General features: G+C 23.6%; 6 protein-coding genes across 6 annotated transcripts; 5 read left to right on the forward strand and 1 right to left on the reverse strand.

Annotated features, from left to right (window-relative positions):
* Positions 1 to 61: 61 nt before the first annotated feature.
* PmUG01_12079600 (protein kinase, putative) lies at positions 62 to 2,585 on the reverse strand (the record flags this gene model as incomplete). Its single annotated transcript, XM_029007043.1, has 3 exons — positions 62 to 143; positions 240 to 338; positions 568 to 2,585. 3 exons carry the CDS (start codon positions 2,583 to 2,585, stop codon positions 62 to 64), a joined length of 2,199 nt encoding a protein of 732 aa, XP_028863472.1.
* Positions 2,586 to 4,122: 1,537 nt separating this feature from the next.
* On the forward strand, positions 4,123 to 5,342 carry PmUG01_12079700 (proteasome subunit alpha type-1, putative; the record flags this gene model as incomplete). Its single annotated transcript, XM_029007045.1, has 3 exons — positions 4,123 to 4,171; positions 4,309 to 4,391; positions 4,665 to 5,342. 3 exons carry the CDS (start codon positions 4,123 to 4,125, stop codon positions 5,340 to 5,342), a joined length of 810 nt encoding a protein of 269 aa, XP_028863473.1.
* Positions 5,343 to 9,529: 4,187 nt separating this feature from the next.
* Positions 9,530 to 10,483, forward strand: CITH (trailer hitch homolog, putative; the record flags this gene model as incomplete). Its single annotated transcript, XM_029007046.1, has 1 exon — positions 9,530 to 10,483. One exon carries the CDS (start codon positions 9,530 to 9,532, stop codon positions 10,481 to 10,483), a length of 954 nt encoding a protein of 317 aa, XP_028863474.1.
* Positions 10,484 to 12,494: 2,011 nt separating this feature from the next.
* On the forward strand, positions 12,495 to 12,884 carry PmUG01_12079900 (mediator complex subunit 31, putative; the record flags this gene model as incomplete). The annotated part of the gene is made up of 1 exon (XM_029007047.1): positions 12,495 to 12,884. The coding sequence occupies one exon, from the start codon at positions 12,495 to 12,497 to the stop codon at positions 12,882 to 12,884; it is 390 nt and encodes a 129-aa protein (XP_028863475.1).
* A 294-nt stretch (positions 12,885 to 13,178) lies between these two features.
* On the forward strand, positions 13,179 to 17,519 carry PmUG01_12080000 (conserved protein, unknown function; the record flags this gene model as incomplete). Its single annotated transcript, XM_029007048.1, has 1 exon — positions 13,179 to 17,519. One exon carries the CDS (start codon positions 13,179 to 13,181, stop codon positions 17,517 to 17,519), a length of 4,341 nt encoding a protein of 1,446 aa, XP_028863476.1.
* A 902-nt stretch (positions 17,520 to 18,421) lies between these two features.
* Positions 18,422 to 21,271, forward strand: PmUG01_12080100 (conserved protein, unknown function; the record flags this gene model as incomplete). The annotated part of the gene is made up of 1 exon (XM_029007049.1): positions 18,422 to 21,271. One exon carries the CDS (start codon positions 18,422 to 18,424, stop codon positions 21,269 to 21,271), a length of 2,850 nt encoding a protein of 949 aa, XP_028863477.1.
* Positions 21,272 to 22,192: the final 921 nt, after the last annotated feature.

A 22,192-nucleotide genomic window follows, 5' to 3' on the forward strand; every position in this document is an offset into this window, starting at 1 on the left:
ATATTTATATATACGAATTTGTGTTCATATGTCTGCATAAGTATGCATATATAGGAATTGTTCACTCAAACTTTGAAAACCATATATGTCTTTTTATTTTTTTGAATTGCATTCTTTTGTCAGGATTGTTATTTAGCAGATTTCTATAAAATATAAAAACTTAAAACAATTTTAAAGTTAAAAATATATTAATTTAATACATTTTTATTTTATATTTTATTTAAAAGTTGTATGTATACCTTAATAAGTGTTTTAAATTTATGTCAATTTTTCGGTATTTTGGAAAAACCAACTTTCCGTTTTTCATGTTCCTATAAATTTCAAATATATTATCCCCACTAAAGAATTAAGAAAATATGAAAATGAAAATATTTTATAACATAATGTTAGGAAGAATATGTTAAAATTTTCGATGTTATATTTATAAGCAAGAATGAAAGGGTTCTGATTACCAAATATTATGTAAGGGATGTGCATGTGTGCATATAAGGGTGGGCACATGTGAGTATGCATGTATTTGTATGTATATATATGCATGGGTATGCATGAATAATAGTGAATAATTACTAGTAAGGAGTTTTTCCGAACAGAAATGTATACAGAACAGATCCAAAGTTATATGACAACTTTTTCGAAAGCTGGGCAACTTTATTATTAACATTGAATAAATATTCAAAGGAATTAAAAATATCCGTTGCTTGAATATGTGTACTAAAATTTTTTAGAATGAAAGAACATGTGTCAAAATCTATTAACTTCATCAAATTCATATTATTAATTTCACTTTCTGAAAAACAGAATTGTTTATTGTCTTGTTTCTGTAATTCCCCCTTTTCACTGTTTTCGCTGTTTATTATATTTGAATTTTCAGTATTTTCACTATTGTGTTGCTTCTTCGATTCTTGGTTTTTATTCATTTTGCTCTTATTATGTCTTTTAAGTTCTTGTTTTCCAAATAGGTCTAGTATATTATTATTTGTGTTTATACCTTCATAAAAATATTTATTTATAAAATGTATATCCAGATAAATTAAAAAATCCTTATTCACGTTTTCTATTTTATCTTGGTTAAAATATAACCAATAAAATTTTAAAAAACTAACAGAATTGTTCTCCATGTATTTAAAAATAGATAAGTTTTTTATTTTGTTTATTTGACATCTCTTAGTAGGTGGTTTAATTGAATTAATTGTGGTGTTTTTATACTTTTTACAAACAATACCCTTTTTCGGTTCTAAAAAATTTGATTCTTCTGTTTTCTTTCTTTGAATAAATGTTTGTATATATACAGCAGCTTCATCTGCTGAAAAAAATATATTGCTTAACTTGTTTTCTATAAAGAAAATCCTTTTTACATTATTATTATATTCGAAACATTGTGACAAATTAATATTATATAAGTATTTTATTTTTTTATTTTTCAGTTTTTCTGTGTTTAATTTTTTATAAAGACAATAAGAATGACCCCCTTTTATTTCATTCGTCCGTTTTTTTTTTCTGCTTAAGAATATTTTCTTATTAAAGGAGCTTGCATCACCGTCGTCTTTTTTATATTCTATTTTTGATGATTTAATTAATTTTTTCTTAATATTTGTTTCTATACTTGCCAAATCTAAACACTTTGTTAAAGCACAAGTTTTTGTAATTTTTTTTTTTTTAACATGAACAATGTAAGAAGCAATTTCCTCTTTATTTCTCTTTGTTAGGAGTATATTATCAGGTTTTAGGTCTACGTATGCTACACTTTTTTGTAACAAATAAATGAGGGTATTGTAAATGTTTAAAAATAGGTGTCCAAGGAAATTTTCTGAATATAAATTTATTTGTACATGTTTCTTGTCAATACAAACAGTTTTATTATATATTGAATATATCCCATATTTTTTTTTATAATACATTGATTGATATTTTACGTATGGAAAAATAGCAAATAGGATTTTTTTCTTTTCATCAAAAAATATCTTTTCAATATGAATTATGTTTTTATTCTCCAAATAATTTAAGAAAAAAATTTCATTTAAAATTTTGCAAAAGTGGTTAGTTAAATACACTTGGTCGTTAATATAATAGGGACAATTTTCTTTTAAACATAATCCCAAATAAAAAATTTTTAAACAATAATTTTTGTTTTCTATAACGTCTCTACAATAGTATACATTTCCAAATTCTCCTGTGTATATGCATTTTATTATAAGGTATTGATTCATAAAATAAGAAGTATTTTTTCTTTTTATTTTATATACATTATTCATAATTTGTTCGTACTTCTTTTCAACACCAATACTATTGTTTTTTCTGCATCTTTTTAGTAAAACACTATAAATAATATGGTATTTTACATCATAACATAATTTCAATTTTTTATTAATTTTTAAAATATCTAAAAGTAATTTCTCATTACAATTCTCAATAAATTCGTTACTCAGTTTTATGCGGCTATTTCTATAACCTTGTTTTGTACCTGAAAACTTTTCATTTGCGATTATGATACCGCTTTTTATATGCTCATTTAATTTTTCGTCTAATTTTTTTCTAAACTCTAGGTGGATTTTTGTTTTTTCAAATATATTGTTTAAAAAATGCATGTCTTTTGTTGTATTCTTTTCTTTTCATTAAATAAAATAAATTATTCTTAAGCTCTCTTGTGAAATGTATAAGATATTTTTTGAAGTATATTAGTATGAGGGAAAATGGGATTAACAATCAGTTAAAGACAAAAAAAAAAAAAAAAAAAAGGAAGCGAATCTTATAAAGTGCCATATACAAACGCTTATACGAATGTGCAACCACGTGAACATGTATAAGTATACGAACACATGTATCTATGCATATAAATATATGAATGATGAGCAAATCTTTTAACCTATATTTGACAAGAATTGCAAATTGAAGAACAGACGAAAAAAAATAATGCTTACCTTTACTGTGCAATGTATTCAACAATACACATCTGTAACACTAAAAAAATATAAACCAAGGGAGCATTGAACTATATACAAATTCTAATACATTCCCATATGTATATTTAATTATTTACACATGTGCTTTTTTAATTTCATAAAAGACTTGTTTGAAAATATCTTCGCGTAAATAAAAGCAGCTTGCATGAAAAAACATTTTTAAAAAATTTATGTACGAACATATATGCGTAAACGTGAAAATACCCAGAATTATATGAAGCGTTAACCTTTTTTTTTTTTAAGTAAATTAATCTATTTATAAGACTGAATGATATCAAACTATTAAAAATATTATTTCTTTTTCTTTTTTTTTTTTTTTAAAAAAGTCATTTAAAATTGGATATATACTGAAACAAATTTTGCCACACTATTATTTTTAAGTGTCAAAATGAGGAAATAGCTTAATATGCAAAATGAAATGAAAAAAAATTAAAAAAAAAAATTTTAACATATGTGTCAAAGTGAATATATTGTTCGGGCTGTAAAGATTATAATAAAAAGTGCAATAATTTTTGAATTATATACATATATATATATAGCGAGTTTTAAAAAATTTTAAATTTCTCTACAAATTGCATCGCTATATGAGTTTATAGTATAGTAGTATATTCTTCCTTAAATACCTAATATTTAATGCACATATTTGTACTTATACGTGTGAAACCTTACTGAAATGAGCCTAGTAACTTGAATATCTGCGGGGTTTTATAAAACAGTTCTTATTGTAAAAAAAAAATAAAAAAAAATGACAATATAAAAAGAAAAAAAACATAAAATTTATGATGTATAACAAACAAATAACAGTATGGCAATTTTATGCACAGGGAGAACAAATAATATGTTACAATAAAACATGAACCATCTTTTAATAAATAAATTTACATTTCTTAGGGGATAGAAAGTTTTATGAAAAAATTGTAATTTGTTTTGTTAAATGTTATGAAAACTATTTATAAGTAAATCATTTTCTTTTTCCATTTTTTACGTTGACCTTTTAATTTACATACGTATATTTTAAAAAGCATTTTTCCATAAAAAATTAGTATATAACAAAAATATAATAACACAAAAAAGAAAAAGAAAACGAAAAAGAAAAGCAGGGGAAAATCATTAGGGAAAAGGAACATACGTAAAGAGAACCACAATCCAATAAATCAATAAAATGTACCGAAACTTATATGACACAGACAATATTATTTATTCTCCTGAAGGTATTATATCAAATTAGTTGGCATGAGAAAAGATAAAGTAGTGCATATTTTAATATACCATACATAGATATATATGTATTTATGTATGTGAATAATTATACATATATGTACGTACAAATGTATGTAAACCTTTTTAGGGAGGCTATATCAAATAGAATATGCAAATGAAGCAATAAAACAGGGAACTTGTGCTGTGGCAGTGAAGTCCAAGGATTTTGTGGTTAAAAAGGAAAAAATAAATATATATATATTTTTTTTTTTTTTTTTTTTGAAATTTATAATATGTTTTCCAATTTGAGGGGTTACATCGTTAATGAAAATTTGGAAATATAGGAAGAGGAAGAAATAGAAATGAAAAACAAAGAAGTGCATTCTTTTAAATATGTTCCTACCCTTTTGAGAAAATTTTTTACTTTTGCAATGTATATATATATATAATTAATTATTTATTTTTTATTTCTTTTTTTTGGTTCCTTTTTTTTCCCATTCGTAGGTAGTGTGTGGCTTAAAAAAATCTATTAGCAAATTATCATTTCATCAGGAAAAATTATTCAAAATCGATGATCATATAGGTGCCACAATGAGTGGTATAACATCCGATGCTAAGGTATTAACAAAATTTATGAGAAATGAATGTTTGACGCATAAGTTTTTGTTTGATGAAAATATAAATATAGAAAAATTAGTTAGAAAAGTAGCAGATAAATATCAAAAAAACACTCAAAAAAGTAGTAGAAGGGCTTTTGGCGTAGGTTTAATAATAGCGGGGTATTTTAAGGAACCTTATATTTTTGAAACTAAACCAAATGGTTCATATTTTGAATATATTGCCTTATCATTCGGTGCAAGATCTCACGCATCAAAAACTTATTTAGAAAAAAATGCTCATCTATTTGAAGAATCATCGTTAGAGGATTTAACTATACATTGTTTAAAAGCATTGAGATGCTCCCTCTCAAATGAAAATGAATTAACTGTTGATAATACATCGCTAGCTGTTGTTGGTAAAGATAAACCCTGGGAAGAAATATCTTCCTTAGAATTAGTTGAATATTTAGCTAAGGTAAATATAGAACAGAGAAATGAACCAAATCAGGAAGAAGGAATAAATGAAAAACATCAAACAAATACTCAACATGAAGAAAATGAACCAAGTGTGCAAAACGAATAATATAGCACAAAATATAGTTTGTACCATGTATATAATAAATAATACATATGAATTTCACCCATCCGTGCAAGCAAAATATATGTAATACCTATTACATAATGAGCAAAGAATATATAGTGATTTTTTATATATAAAAGTTAAAATGATATATAGAATTTTTTAAGGAATTTTTTTTTTTTTTTCGATACCTTTTCAATATATATAAGAAAAAAATTGAAAAAAAAAACTTTTCTTCAATTATAACAAGTTTTTAATAAAAGTGCATGTTTATTTCTATTTTTATTTTCATTTTTACATAGTTTATCTTAAAAAATATTTTAAAAAAGAATAGCTCCTTAGGTAAAAAGCAATTTTTTTTTAAATATTTTTTAATTTACTTATAATATTGTCTTTTTAACTCCTCAAAAATTTGAGTATGTGTCTATACAACAAGATTTAACGCATTCGAGAAGATAATACTGAAATAGTAACCCCCTTGACATTTGTTTAGCAATATGTGTGTTCCATTCGTACATATATGTATAATATGGCATATACATCATTAATTTCCCTCCACACTTATAAAATTAGTAGTTGTCTACTTCTTTGAGTTAATTAGTCCATATTCTTCATAACGAATATGAAAAAGTTCACAAGAAAATCTTTACGTCAGGCACATTAAAAAATGAAATGTAGTAAACGAAAGATAAAAAATATTAACGTAACGTATATTTAAGGGTTTATATAAAACACCAGAAATGGTAAATGTGAATATTTATTGTTTATTCAAAATGAGTTGCTTGGTGACACATTTTTCACAAGTGGAACAATTTTTTAGTTTTTGTTAATACAAACGAAACTAATTTACATGTAGCATTTTTAAGAGTTATAATTTACACTTATAAAATAGCTACAAAAATGAAATTTACATACTCTTATGAGCAAATTGTATATATTTGTGTGTACATATATATATATATATATGTACACACAAATATATACAATTTGCTCATGAAATGTGCATAATATAATGCCCACTGAAAAAACATATAAACAACGCGTTTTTAAAAAATAGTGTAATATGAAAGAATTAACAGTAAAAGTGTTCACTAACAATTAAAATCATTTCTGAGTTATAAAAAAAAAAATTAAGGGATCAGAATGATATTTCAGTTAAAATATTTTTTTTTGTTTTTATTTTTTTAAAAATTTACGAAAACTTTAAAAACAAATCTTATAAACATAATAAGATATATTTTCATACATGGTTCTTCTTTTATACAAGTGAATAGGGTGAATTTTTTTTTGTATGTACATTAATTATTTTTTTTTTTTTTTAGTAGGTATACATTATCTGTAAGCGTAAAATTATATTTTTTTTTTGCATTTTAATTTGAATATTTGAAAGATGATAAAAGCTACTAGTGCATTTATATATTTATATATAAGTACACCTATTCTTTCTTTTTTTTTTTGTTTTAATTTTAAAAATAATTTAAATTTGTATAATTTTTATTTTTCATGAATGTGTGCATATATAAATTTAGTCGCTCATTTAAAATTAGTCGTCTAAAAAAATGTGAAATTACATAAATCCCATTTGCATTTTGTTTATTTAGACTTGAAATACTAGCAAGAACTGTGTGGATAAATTATGTACATGTAAAAAATACATTTCCTACATTTATGTATGTAGCCGTATATTTTGTTCCTACGTATTCAAACTCTTATGTGTTTATATGTATATACTAATAATTGGATGTGTGGGTGTATGCTTCTGTTGATATGTACAATAAATTTAAGGAAGAATTTTATACAGAGAAGGTAGACATACTGCTTATAATACGAATGTGTAGTTTATATCATTTTTCAGTTGTTTTTTCATTATTTCATTTTATTATTTATTTTAATCAGAGATAAACTAGAAGCGAGATTTTTCTTTATTATCTAAAACTTACATATAAATGTTTATGTATATTAATATGTAAATATATACTAATGTTTTAGATTCACTACAAGATTGTAATATACATGTAATAGAACTTATAAAACATAAAATTATATTTATTTTTTTTTTTAACTAATTGCATATGAAGACGTATATGGATCAGAATTTTTATTTATATAAACGTATTAATTTTTGCACGGGTTTTTGATAAATACAATTCATTATTTACCATAATTTTATATTAAAACAAAAAACATATATTGGGCTATATATAAGAAAAAGATAGATGTAAAAACATAATTTAAAGTATATATGTATCTCGGAGTTTGTTGTGTTGTTTCTTTTAAAGTCAAAGTTTGATATTTTTAAATTGTCTTTAATTTTTTTTTTTTTTTTTTTTTCATGTTAAAAGATGTTTTTGCATGTATTTTTGTGATAATAATTTCAATTTCTATTTCAATTTAATGCTTGAGCAAAATAACATTAAATATTTCTTTATTTGTATATATATATATATATATATTTGAAACTTCTACAAAATTTATGAAACAATAGATATTATACTGTTATGTCGGTTCATATTAAATGACATAAGCAAATACATTTATATATAATTAACCTTTTAATATAATAATTAAATTAATATTTTTTTTATTATTTAATTTTTTTTTTTTTTATTATTCATATTTCAAATCATATACTACAAAAAATTAGCAATTTAGGAGTATCATGAAAAAATAATATGAGCATTTCATCCCCTTCAACGTAAATCAATTGCTATGTATGTGTACTCTTTTGTTTGTATATATATATATAAATGCATGTGTATGTATTTGCATATACATATACTTATAGATGTATGTGTACTTCTTCATATACATGTTTTTTCAAAATTATAACATAAAAATATTTTTTATGTTTATAGAAAAAATTTTAAGTAATATATCATTTTATTATTTTTTATAATTTCTATTTTTTTTTTTTAATTTTAATTACATTAAAGATTTTAAAATATATTTCAAGTAGAAGAATAATAAATGGGATTTAAATTTAAATTACTTTTAGAATACGTCTATAAAGAACTTTTTACAGCTAACATAAAAAGAAAGTGTTAATATTTCATTTTTACTTATTAATTTTTCAAAAGATAAAATCAAAGGTAGTTTATTCTTGCGCTTATAAAATCACTGTAGGGTAAAATTAAAGATTTTATCATCATACACTTTTTTTATCTTATATTAATAAACAGTAAATCATTTATTATTTATTCTATTTCATTTTCCTTCATATATATTTTTTCTCTTCTTTGTTTTTCATCTTATTTCTTTTTTTTTCTGATGTAATTTTGGTGTTTTAGATCATTACATATATTATTTAAGCTGGGCCATCGTCAAATCCATAGTGTAATTTTTCTCCTTCCTTTTTTTATTATGTAATGCGACATATTATATTTATTTAATTTCTTTGGATTATATATTTTACTCTTTATATTATATTTTTTTTATATAACATTTTAATTTTTTCCATTTTTTCACTTACATGTTCTTTTTACACTTCTATATCTTTCGTAAAGTAAAAAAATACATTTTTAGTAGATGATATAGAACTTCAATTTAAAGATTTTCCCTTTTTCATTTTATGGGGTTTTTTATTGTACTTACAAATGCACATATGTACTTCTATGTACTCACATACATTTGCCTATTCTTGTAGATGTGCTAAAACATATATATTAAACGTATACGTATTTATAATTTTATATATACAGTATTTATGTAAATGCTTTTATACTGTAGCACATATATATACAGGCATATATATTAAAGCATGCATATTAAAGCTTGAACGTAAAAGAATATGTACTAAAGCATACTTATTAATACATATTGAAACGTATATATTAAAACATACACATTAAGGAGTATATATTAAAGCATATATATTAAAGAGAATATATTAAAGTCAATATATTAATGGAAATATATTAAAACGATATATTAATGAGAATATATTAAAGCGTGTATATTAAGGAGAATATATTAAAGTTGTATATATTAAAGAGAATTTATTTAAGTGTATATATTAAAAAGAATATATTAAAGTGTTTATATTGAGGAATTCATTTAATGTGCGTACTTTTTCATTATACTAGCATATAGGTATTTATATGTAAAAATACATATTACCACCTTTATATATATACATGTGTATTAACACATATACTATTACGTATTGATTTAAAGAGAGAGAAAAAAAAAAAATGTCTTCCGTATCAACTTTGCCATATATAGGAAGTAAAATTTCGTTAATTTCCAATTCTGAGATAAGGTATGAGGGTATTCTGTACACGATAAATACGCATGAATCGACTGTTGCATTACAAAATGTTAGATCATTTGGAACAGAAGGAAGAAGACAACCAGATATCCCTCCATCAAACGAAGTTTATGACTTTATAATATTCCGAGGGAAGGATATAAAAGATGTAACAGTTAGTGAAGCTGCTAAAACTATACCGGATGACCCAGCAATAGTGTCAATGAACGTAGCACCATCGACTAAAAATAGTTTAACGGAAAATATAAATTATAACAATAACATGAATATGAATAAGACATTAAAAATCCCTAATAATATGGTGCAGTCAAATGATAGAAATATGAACGTAAATAATAGAAGATACTTTAATAGACCGAATTATTATACCCATTATAATAGTAATAATAATGGTAGTAGAAATTTTAATAGTTATAGATTTAAAAATTTTAGAAAATATGAAAGACCTAGTTATGTTATCGGAGAGTTGGAATCACAGCCAAACCCTGCACTAAAAAGTAAGTTCAGCCCAGATTTTGATTTTAGTACAAATAATTTAAAATTCGACAAATGCAATGTATTAGATGAAAAGAGTAAGGACACTTTGTCAATGAACAATAGTCTTCAAGTAGGTGGTTATGACAAAAATTCCAGTTTCTTTGATAACATTAGTTGTGAAACATTAGACAAACAACAAGGAAAAGATGAAAAGGTTGACAGAGAAAGGTTACGAATGTTAGACGTTGACACCTTTGGAATAGCAGCAGCACACTATAGAGCAAATGTGCATAACAGAAATAAATTAAGAAATAACAGAAATAATAAAATGATGGGGAACTTTAATTACATTAATTATAATAAAAATCAAAATCCATTTAATAGATATTCAGCCTTTTAATTTATATATATATATATATATATATATATAATATTTATATATTTATATTTATATTACATACTATATTTTATTATTATTCCCACATTTTAATTAATGTACGTGCTTTTACAAGAGTAACAAGTCACTTAATTCATTTTAAAATTATTTCAATGGGAAATTATGTATATTTATGCATGTTTCCGTACATAATAATTTATCGGGAAAACGTTCTTAAAACCAGGTTAAACGCGCAGAGTGGCAAAAATGTAGGCACATATTTATACATATTAGCTTGCTCATATTATTTACAAATGAAAAAGAAGTAAAAAAAAAAAAAAAAAATATATATATATATATACAAAAAAGAAATTTTTAAGTATTCAATGTAGTCTTTTTTTTTTTTGAAGTTAAACTTATATTTTGTTCCACATTAATGTTTACATATATATATAAATGTATATGTATATGTCTTCTTTTTTTTTTTTTTTCCTTAAGAATTTTTCATATAAATTTAAAAATTGCAACAAAAAGTGCAAACATAACTTAATATAAAAAAATATTAAGGAGTGAATAAGAATAAGAATAGCATAAAACCCAACTAATATTTCGTTCCCTTTTGGAATGATCTTTGCGATTCCCGTGTTACATTTTTAATTTGTGCTGTATTTATATCAATTTATACAAGCGAATAAATAAATATATATATGTATATATAATACAAATATGTTCAATTTATTTATAAAGTTCCTATAATTAAACAATAAACAGCTGAAAATAATCTTTTCGAAGAAATCAAAATGTTTTTTGGAATAATCTACGGGGAAAATGTTATGAAGCATCTGTTGATACATAGTTCCTATGTATTTTTACTTGTACAATTCGTTCTGTAAGAATAATACTGTTCTGGAAAGTAAGAAAAAAGTTTATGTTTATGCGTATATACACAAAAGTATAAATTTATTATGTATTTCCGAATTGTTTTGAGAGATAAAAACAAAACGGTAAATATCGTACAGCTAGTTTTTTCTTCCTGTACAATTTAAGTTGCTTAAAAGGCATTTTTTCAGAATTTGATTTCACCAAATATATTATTTATATATATGTACATATTTTACGAAATAAACGAAAAAGAACATATAATCAATTTAATAAAACGGACATATGCTAAAAAGTATCTTTGGAACATGCCTTTTCATGATTCCAAACCTAATGAAATTTTAGGTGGAAAAACGGCAATAAATATATATATGATGGCGTAGCAATTGTATTAGTAGGGATAAATAATTTTTAGGATTATATATACCAATACATATATATATATATTTGTTTACGCATAAGGGTATGTAAACATTGCATGTTAAATCACACAATTTAGTATTTTTTCTGATTTAGGGTGAATGCGTTAAACATAGAAAAAAGAGAACGATATAATAGAACCTATGATAAGAATAAATACTCTATGGTTAATCTTCAATCTAGTATTTGTATTATTTTAAAATATGGAGTTAATTTTATCCGTCTGTTTCTTCCCCATTATGCTTCTTATATTTTGCTACATGAACAAAGGTTCTGCTAAATATAACTTCAGCTGTTCACATAATAAAAAATTTATTTTTAAAATTCAAAAACAAAAAAAAAAAAAATATTCAGTTTTATTCATTTGTAAAGGTGAACATAGTGAAATATTAATTAATATATAACTTTTCTTTTTTATATTTCTAAAAATATAAAGGGCCTGCTTTGTGGGAAGAAATTCATTTATATTTCACAAATGGTTAGTGAGGTTTTATGAATATATATATATGTGTAAGCTCAAAAATTACAAATAAAAACAGATTAAAGTCATATTTTAAAGCTTAATTAATTCCTTTTTGGTGCACATATATGTTTGAATATGTAATGGCACTTGCATATGTGGTATGTTGATTCTTTTGCATATATATATAATTCCATTTATGTATTTTCTTTGTTGTAATTCCTTTGCTGTAGTTCCTATGTTGTAATTCTCTTGTTGTAATTCCCTTTTCGTAAAATGGAAAACGATAAGCTAAAAGAAATAAACGAAGAAGATAATAAAAGAGTATTAATTTTACACAGAAATTATAGAGAGGGTTTATTTGAAAATAGGTTAAGATTTGAGTGTGAATTGGAGTTTGTACAATCGTTGAGTAATATGGACTACATAAAACATCTGTATGATAATAAATACTTTAATGATAAAAATTTTTTGAATTATTTAAAATATTTAAATTATTGGAGAAGTAAGCCATATATTTTTTATATTCGTTTTCCCATTTGTTTATACGTTTTAGAAATATTAAATGACAGTAAAATAAATGAATATCTCAAGAACTCAAATTCATTTAGCAATTTTATATATTATTTAAAATTACACTGGTTATTTTTCAACTACCAAACTTAGGACACATAATAGGAAATGAAGAATCCATCTGTACTTCTTCCTCTTCATCTATTTTTTTTTTCAGTTTTTGTTTAAGATATTTAAAAATGTAAAAAGAATTCACTTAAATTTCAACTTCAAATTTATTTAGTAGTGTAAAATTAAAAAATAGAAAAGAAAAATAGGAAAAAGAAAAAAAGATGGAAAGGCTCTTTGGAATGGGCAATCATACGTAATATTCTTTTTTTTTTTTCTTCCACTTCCACTTTTTCTACTTCGTCCATTCATTTTTTGATATCCCGTTTAAATGTAGAAATGAAAATAAGAAAGAACATTTTTTCAAAAGCGTGTTACAGTTCTTGTATTCATAATAAGAATCAAAAAAATCTTAAGTTAAAAAAAGTTGGTTCACCTAAGGATAAATTGTTAGAAAACCTAAATTATTACTCAAGAAATGAAAAAAAAGACATATTAAAAAAAATTTTTGAAAATATTACTTTGAAAAGATGTAAGGTGAAAGAAGAACTCTTAAGATTTTATTTAAAAGATAAAGATATAAAAGGAATTTTAGAAGAAGAAAAGATTTTTGAGGAAAGTAGTAAATTATTTAGAATTGTTCAAGTGCAAAGTAATGAAGAGATGTTAATTAATAAATTTAATAGTTTCTATGATTTATTACTTTTTTCTATAGAAAATTTAAAGAGAAAAAGTATTTTATCAATGAACCAAAAGGTATTTAAATTTAGTGACTGTTCAAAGTGTCCGAGTAATAATAACACACTTGAAAAATATGAATTTGATGTTAACAATTTAGATATAATAAAAAAATTTATGGTTATTATTGACAAAAATTTAACTACATATGATAATACTTCCTCTACTTTTAAAAGATTTTTCTGTCTTCATAAATTTATAATTTATTTTTTTAATTATTCCTTTCCTTTTATTGAAATATTTGATTATAAGTTTTTGCTGAAATATACCTATTTATATATAAAGTTAAGCCTTTTAGAAAGTACTCAGTTTTTTTATGAGCAAAAAAAAAAGTCAGAAAATTTTTTTTCAGTAAATATATCAGATGAGGATCTCTCATATTTGTCAAAGAATAATAATAAAAATACTTTAAATTTATTGCTGCTGTTAAATAATCAAGTAGATCATTGTGATTTACTGAAATTGTCTGAGTTGTATTCGCTTTATTTTAAGAAAATAAAAATAGACGAGTTGATAAAAAATGTTAACAACGATAGTTTTGAATATGTAAAGAATATTAATGAAGAAAAAAAAGATAAAAGCGCATTTGAAAAACAGCATAATAATTATGGTTCCATTTTAGCTGTAGAGCACATTCCTTATGAAGTAACTGCAAATGAAAAGAATTACAAAGTAAATGATATGCCACATTATCATTATGGTTATTTCATTTGTGTCTACTTTAATTTTTTATTTTTACTGAATAAAATAGTTAGTAATTGTATTATATTCTTACCAAATATAGACAAAAATATATTTCACGTATTAGATTGCATAGGAATACTGTGTGAGCGCATTTTTGAAGAACATAATAATGTAGGTGAGAGAAAAATTAAAAATTTAAATTTATTTTTAAATAACAATGATATAGAAAACTACATAATAAAAGAAATAATTAAAGGACGGACAATGGGTAACCATTTTATAGGGAACAAAATCGAAGAGAAAAAAAAAAACAACTTATTGGCTAGTAGGAGAGTAGATGAAGAGAATTATTTATTAAAAGAGGGAACCGACTATGTAGAAAATACTGAAAATGTATTAGAACAGAGTGAGAATACATATACCAACAATTTTTCACATGATCTTAAAAGGGATATCCTTTTTAGAAGTAATAATGACGCACGAAATGGCAGAGAAAAGTTTAAGTATATATATGAAGGTGATGAAATTAATTTCTGCAATGGTTTAAGAATATATAATGGGAAATCGGTGAACGATGATGTAAGCTTCAATAGTGAAGAAGAGCAACTTCTAAAACTGGACCTTTTTTATGAAGAATGTTTTTTAAACTTATACAGGAGTACCAAAAATTATGTGAAGTTACTCTTTGAAAGTATGACGGATTACTTCATTTTATACGATTGTGATAGTATTCTTAAATTCCTTCAAATAATATATATAACTAGATATATGAATATGCATAACATTAATGTTTTGTTCTACAGCATAAGGTTGAATTCAGAATTTTTAAAGATATATCAAATTAAAAACATTTTGTTTTTTCTCGCATTATTTAAAAGTAGCTTCATAATTAAGGGTATAAATTTGCAGAAATCAATTTACAGTTGGTACAATAAACGATTAATATTTTTTTTAAGAAAAAAGTTAGAATTATACTTTGAAAGTAGTTCGTTAGAAAGTAGTATTAAAAGTATATTTCTTTTGTGTGACTTATTAAACTACAATAAAGTTATAAAAAAAATTTTACTAAAGAAATTAGTTTTATTAAATTTCAATAACATATATCCAGAGCTTTTCTGTCAGATATTTTTTTTATTAAATAAATTAAGATTTGATGCGAGTAACAAATTATTTTCTGAATTGTTCTTAAAACATTATAAAAGGATAATTCCATCTCTAACATGTGCAGAAACTCTCGATTTAATTAAAAACACCGAATATTTAATAAATAAGAAGAAAAGAAAAATATTTGTTATTCAGATTTTATACTTTTTTAGAAAGTTAGAGCAAAGTAGCATTCTACGTGATGATAATACCCCAGTTAGTTTATATTGTATATTTAAATTAATTAATATTATAAATAAATTTAAATTATATGAATATTGTAGGAAAGACTATTTTTACCCAATTTATCAATTTATTTTTACCGCAAATGGAGTGCAAAATGGTTTAAACAAAGAAAGGAAGCATCATTTGTTGAGTGATAACAATAGAGACATTTCAAAGTGTAACAATAATCCCTCAATTTTAGTAAAAAATAACGAGATATTATTATTAGATGAAAATGAAATAGATAGAGAAGATAAAAGGAGTGATGTTCTTTTCTCAGAAAAAAACGAAAGCAGCATATCCCCTCGTACAGTTTATGGAAATGGGACATTTGTTAGGAAGGAGTGTGAGGGAAGTATAAAAATAAAATTGGAATTATTAACAATTAATCAAATATTAGATTTAATTTACTTTTGCATTAATACGAATAGAAATATATACTCTATAAGTGAACTATATACAGATCTATTTTATAGATTAATTCGAAGCACTTATTTTTCAAAAAATCAACTGAATCTCACTTTTAGAAGTATATGGATGTCGAGAGTTTTTCACGCACATTTTTTTAAAGCTTTAGTAGATATTATAATAAATAATAAAAAAATTGTTGATAGTTCCATTTTTTCATTAGATATATTACTATGTTTATGCTCCTATAAACATGATAAAATATATGAATCTTTAATTATTTCCATGTTTGATATATGTTTTAATGATATAGATAAAATTTTAAAAAATATAAATACGCAGATACTTTTTTACTATTGTTTTATTTTTTTGGAAGTATATTATCCATTGCTATATTTAAAAGTTACGAAAAAAAGGAGAAATTCTTTCGTGAAAAGTGAAATTATCAAAGGCAAATTACAAAATGATGGGACAGATAAAAATAAAAAATTAATTAGAAAGAAGGATAATTTTGAAACGAATGAAGAAAAGGAAGCAAGTAGCAACATTATTGATTACAACTTGGAACAATATAGAATTAATATGAACTTCAAAATGATTGGAAAAACTAAAAAAATGTCTAATAATCTTCGTGAAAGTAATCAGAAGAATCGTATAAATGAAGATAAAATAGTAACAAGCAGAATAAATGCTATATATGTGGAAGATAGTATAGATACTGCTACCACTGTTGATATATTAAAATATTTAAAACAACTTTTTTTTCTCCAGCAAAAAAAGCATGCTTATGGTTATGACTTAATTAAGTTTTACGAAATACTCCATAAATTAAATATAACAAAAATGAAGCTTAATAATGCACCGAATATTTTTTTTAAAAATCAAGAAATTAATGATTTATTTGTTCTGAATGCATATTTTCCTCTTCTAAAATTTTCCATATTATTTATAAAAAAGGAGAGAGTCTCGAAAAATGTGATAAAAATATCAGATATATGGAGGATGGATAAAGGTACCAAAAAGTGTGGCACAATTACTATTGATGATGCAAGTTTATTGGAAGTAAAAAATGAATCTTCGGAACGAAATATGGGGAAGAAAAATATCTGCGGAAGTGCAAATGTTTGGAGCAATGTAAATTGTGAGTACTACCTAAATAATGAAAATAAAGACTCTGAAATAGTGTCTAACTCCCTTTTTAATGATTACTGTGAGAACCAAATTGACATATTGGCACAAAAACTTTATTTGTATAAAAATTATAGAATAAATGTTATGGTTATACCTATTGAAAAGGTTTATATGTTTTTTAAAATACACGATAGGGAAGAACAGAATTCTATTATAAATGAATCAAATATTATATTTGACAGGGTGTATAAAGAAATTATGAATAGTAATAAAGGTCAAATTTTTGCAGATGTTGATATCTTATCATCGCTTATGAAGAAGCAATTACAATATATTTTTCGTTTAAATTAGTACTAAATGGAATAGATAAAATTGATTAATATTAAAGGTAAAATGATAGCACATGATAATATGCATATCTTTGAAGTGTCCTAAAAAGGTGTTTATGTTTTTAATGATTTGCATATTTCGCACTTTAAGTGTTATGGAAATTGTGCAGTAAAAAATAAGGATTTTTTTTTTTTTTGATTTTTTTATATCTACAAATAGTAATACTCAAGGGAAAAGGAAAAAGAAAAAAAATAACGTAATTTGTTCCTATAGTTAATTATACTATATACATAATAAAATTGAATTAATTCTTAATGTTTCTGGGAAATTTTTTTCACAAGATCTCAGTACATTCTTAATGGAACATCCTCACCCCTACCTTTTGTGAAATGTTATATTTTGTTCATTTGCATGAATGTTAAAATTAGTTAATTTGTAATTTATCAATTTGTTAATATGTCAACTTGTTAATATGTTAACTTGTTAATATGTTAAATTGTTAATATGTTAAATTGTTAATATGTTAAATTGCTAATATGTTAATTTAATGTTTTATAATTTTTTATTGCAGAAATGATGAATCCATCATTTGAAATCTTCAAAAATGAAAAGATGTATTTGGCATAAAAATGCACAGTAAAAAAGCTAATTAAAATATGCTTAAATCGTGCCTGTGAACTCAGGTGTTCATATTCATAATATCTGGGAATTACCAATCATCTTTTTCAAATGCTAAGAAAAGATATTGAAAAAAGAATGCTTTAGGCATATAAAAAAATGATGAAATAAAATGTGATAATGTAAAATGACTAACAAAAAGTATTAAACGCATTATACTAAAAGAGTTGTATATTTTGCATTATATAGCATATATATATGTATATATATATTTTCCATATACATATATTTTTTCTCCTTTAAACATGAGAAACTACGTGATATTCAATAGAGATGAAAAGAAATTACTGTTTGAAAAGTTTGAAAGTGAAATTTTAAATTTATTAAAAATACATAATGTTTTCCTCATCGCTGGTAGACTGGGTTTTGACGAATTAATAAAACTAGTTCTAATTTTATATGAAAAGAAATTTCATGCATTAAATGAAACTAGCAAATTATGCTTAGTATTTTCTGAAAAAATTTTTACCAATTGTTATCACCTAATTGAAGATGACTCAAGAGATTTTTTTTCCTTTTTAAATGATTATGACAACAGAAATGTAGATACCAAAGGAAGTAACAAAATTTTAGTTCTTGATGAATCAAAGCTACTTCAAAAAATATTATTTGACCCGCTACTAATTGAGTTTAATATAGTAATTTTAACAAACATTCACAAAAGACTAACAAAAACAGATTTAATTCTATCACTGTTAAAGAAGATTCTTGTAAAAAGAAACGACTTATTCATTTTTATCTTTTCTGATTTTTTTGTTGAAAATGTTCTTAACTTTTTTGATTCATATAATAGTAAACTCAATTTTAACCTAACAGCGTCGTCAACAAGTAGAAGTATAGAACATGAACGAATAGATCTGCAAGATGCTGCTGAAAATAATGCTCCGATATTGGAAGAAGGAGAAAAAAGTGAAAATGCACATAAGAAAAGTGAAGATAGTATAATATTATTCCATCATTTAAAAAAGGAAAACCGGGATGACATTGCAAGAAGGGAAAAATATAGAGAAATCAAACGAGAAAAAAAAGAACGCAAAAAATATAAAAAAGGTAGTAAAAGTAGTAGTAGTTATGAACGCATGAAAATCCTTAATTATGAAAAAAAACATAATATTTTAAAGAATGAAAAAGAAAAAATCATAGGGAAATTAAAAAGACAATGGGGTACACCTTTAGAAGATCACATTTATATAAAGAAGCATGCTCGTAAAAACAGCGATGGAGATAATGAACAACAGGGAAATAAAAAAAGTTCGTCCATAAAAAGTAAGAAATTGAAGGATTTATTAAATAATAAAAAAAAATACTTTTCAAGGAGTAGAAGTAACAGCCTACTAAAAGATAAAGAGATAGATAAAGTTTTATTCTTAAATAATTGTGAAAATTCTATTTTTTCCGATTCCGATATGGAAGATCAGAAAAAATTGAAATTCAAAGGAGAGAAAGGCAAAGGAGACACACTTAAAAAAAAAAAAAATGCGTTAAATTGCTTCTTTGTAAACTCAGCTAAGCACTCTTTAGTTCCTGATGATTATAAAGATGAAATCGATGATTTTCAGATCATAGACAGAAAACATGTAAATAATGCAAACTACGAAATTAATAAAAAATTAGAAGAATGGAAAGATGTTGTAGAAAAGTTAGAAAAAATTAATAACGTCATTAGCATATTCATTTTTAATATTTTGAATTATAGTAGTTTCAATAATTATGAGGCGAAACAAAGGCGGACAAAGGAGTTTCAGCATAACCAAATTTATTACCTGAAAGAAAGATGTTCCAATTACTTAGAAATGAGCATCACGCTGATTAAAAAATTATATGAGGATAAGAAAAGAACTGATCAGAATATTCTTATTTATTTAAATAATGAATATGAAATAGATGTAGTTAAAAAGGGTTTGCGAAATAAAAATATTGAAAGCACGCATATAGAAATAATATATGATGCGTATAGAGATGATATAGATTTATATGAATTAAAGAACAAAATTATAATTGTAAAAGATATAGTGTTTTACTTTTATAACAAGTTCAAAAATGTGAAATACATGATAGATACATGCTTTATGAAAGACAAAATTTATGATTATGATTTAAATGTAACAAATGAATTTACTGTATTATGTAGTAAAAGCATATGTGAAGAAAGAAGACTTGCTTGCAACAGTTCTATTTGTTTTCGACTAATAACCTTGAATGATTATATGGATTTATTGGATGAATTTCCCATTCCTGAAATATTAAAAAAGGATATTTTTTATAATATATATTTTTTAAAAACTATAGGAATAAAAAATATTTGTTCTTTTGACTTTGTTACAGCTCCGATGTTAAAATCATTAAAAAGATGTTTTGAGCTATTTTATATATTAAAATTGATGGATATTGATGGAAATTTAATTGATAAAAAGCTAAGTTTATTAATTTGTTATTTACCCTTAAAATTTAAATATAGCATATTTTTATTAAATAGTATAAGGTACAAATGTGTTGGAGAAGTCTCCATAATAATTAGTATGTTAATTAATGAACCTATATTTTTATATAACAATAAGAATGTGAACAGATTAAAAACAATGAGGTTATCCTTAATGGCAGAAGAAAGTGATATTTTAAGTTATTATAATATATTTCAAAATTTTGAAATGGCAAAGAATAAAAAGAGCTTTTGTAATGATAACTTTTTAGTTTATAGATCCATTAAAAAGGCTACGAAATTTTTTATTAAATTAAAAAGGATACTACATGATTTTGGAATAGATATGGAGAGGTCAAATAATATAGAATTCATTTTTAAAGCAAAAATATCTGCTTTCTTTTACAATGTTTCAAAAGTAGTGAAAGATAATAAATATGAATTATTAAATAAGAGAAGTGGACCTAGGCTATTTCACCTTGATTCTTTATCTGTTTTAAACGAAAGGGAAGAGGTTAAGAGAAAATTTATTGTATACACAGATGCATATTCAAATAATGAATCTAGAATTTTTATTAGACATGCATCTATTATTGACCCATCTTGGCTGACTAATGTATGTCCTTCCTATTTCTCCAACCAACACGAACAAAAATTTGAGGAAGTACAAACATGAAGTGATGTACCCATATGCGTGCTTGTATGTGTATTTATTTAGGTATGTATATATATTTACACGAATAAACAACTTATTGAAATTCGTTTTCCTGTTTTACATAATGTGAAAAAATTGAAAAAAGTTTAAATAATTTTACAGTATTTTATTTTTTTTTTTTTAATCCATAAATTAATATCCACATGTGACTATTAAAAGTTTTTCCTATGTACCCCTAACAGTCCCCTTACATAAAAATTTTTATATGTTGTTCAAGGGGTTTCAATAAATCGAATTAGCATTGAATTATATTAAGTTAATGTTTTTAAAGCACATCCATTAATTCGGGAGCTCTATAAATTTAACGTGCCATTACTAATTATTTTATAAAAAAAGTTTTTTTTTGTTAATTATATTTTCCTGTTTGCTTGTTTGTTTTTGTAAAATTTGGCTTGTTTATTGTTTCATTTTTAACGAGTCCCATATTTGCTTATACTACATTTTTCTAATTCGTGAGCCGTCAAAGTTAAATTATTAACTTCAGCATTTTGATATATGTATATATATGTATGTACGTATACATGTATGCATACACATATATTCATATAAACACATAGATAATAATATGAGGTTCCCCCAGTTGTGTGACTACTTCAGAATCATATTCAATTCAAAAAGGGAAATAAGAAAAAAATTGATAATTTTTACTTATGAGATTTTATTTTTTTCTATAGAAAAGTTTATATAATTTTCAGAATTTGAAAAAACGTTTTTCGATTTTTAGTATTCTTTTAAAATATAACTTTTATAATATTTTTTGTGCAAGAAAATGGTTAAAGGTTTAAGTAATTTTCTTGTAAATGAAATACAAAGTTCATAGTTACATACGGAATATGTGATATTTTTTTTTTTTTTTTTTATGCTGTTATTAATTGAAGAAAA

This window comes from Plasmodium malariae (genome assembly GCF_900090045.1).
Source record: "Plasmodium malariae genome assembly, chromosome: 12".
Lineage (NCBI taxonomy): Eukaryota > Apicomplexa > Aconoidasida > Haemosporida > Plasmodiidae > Plasmodium > Plasmodium malariae.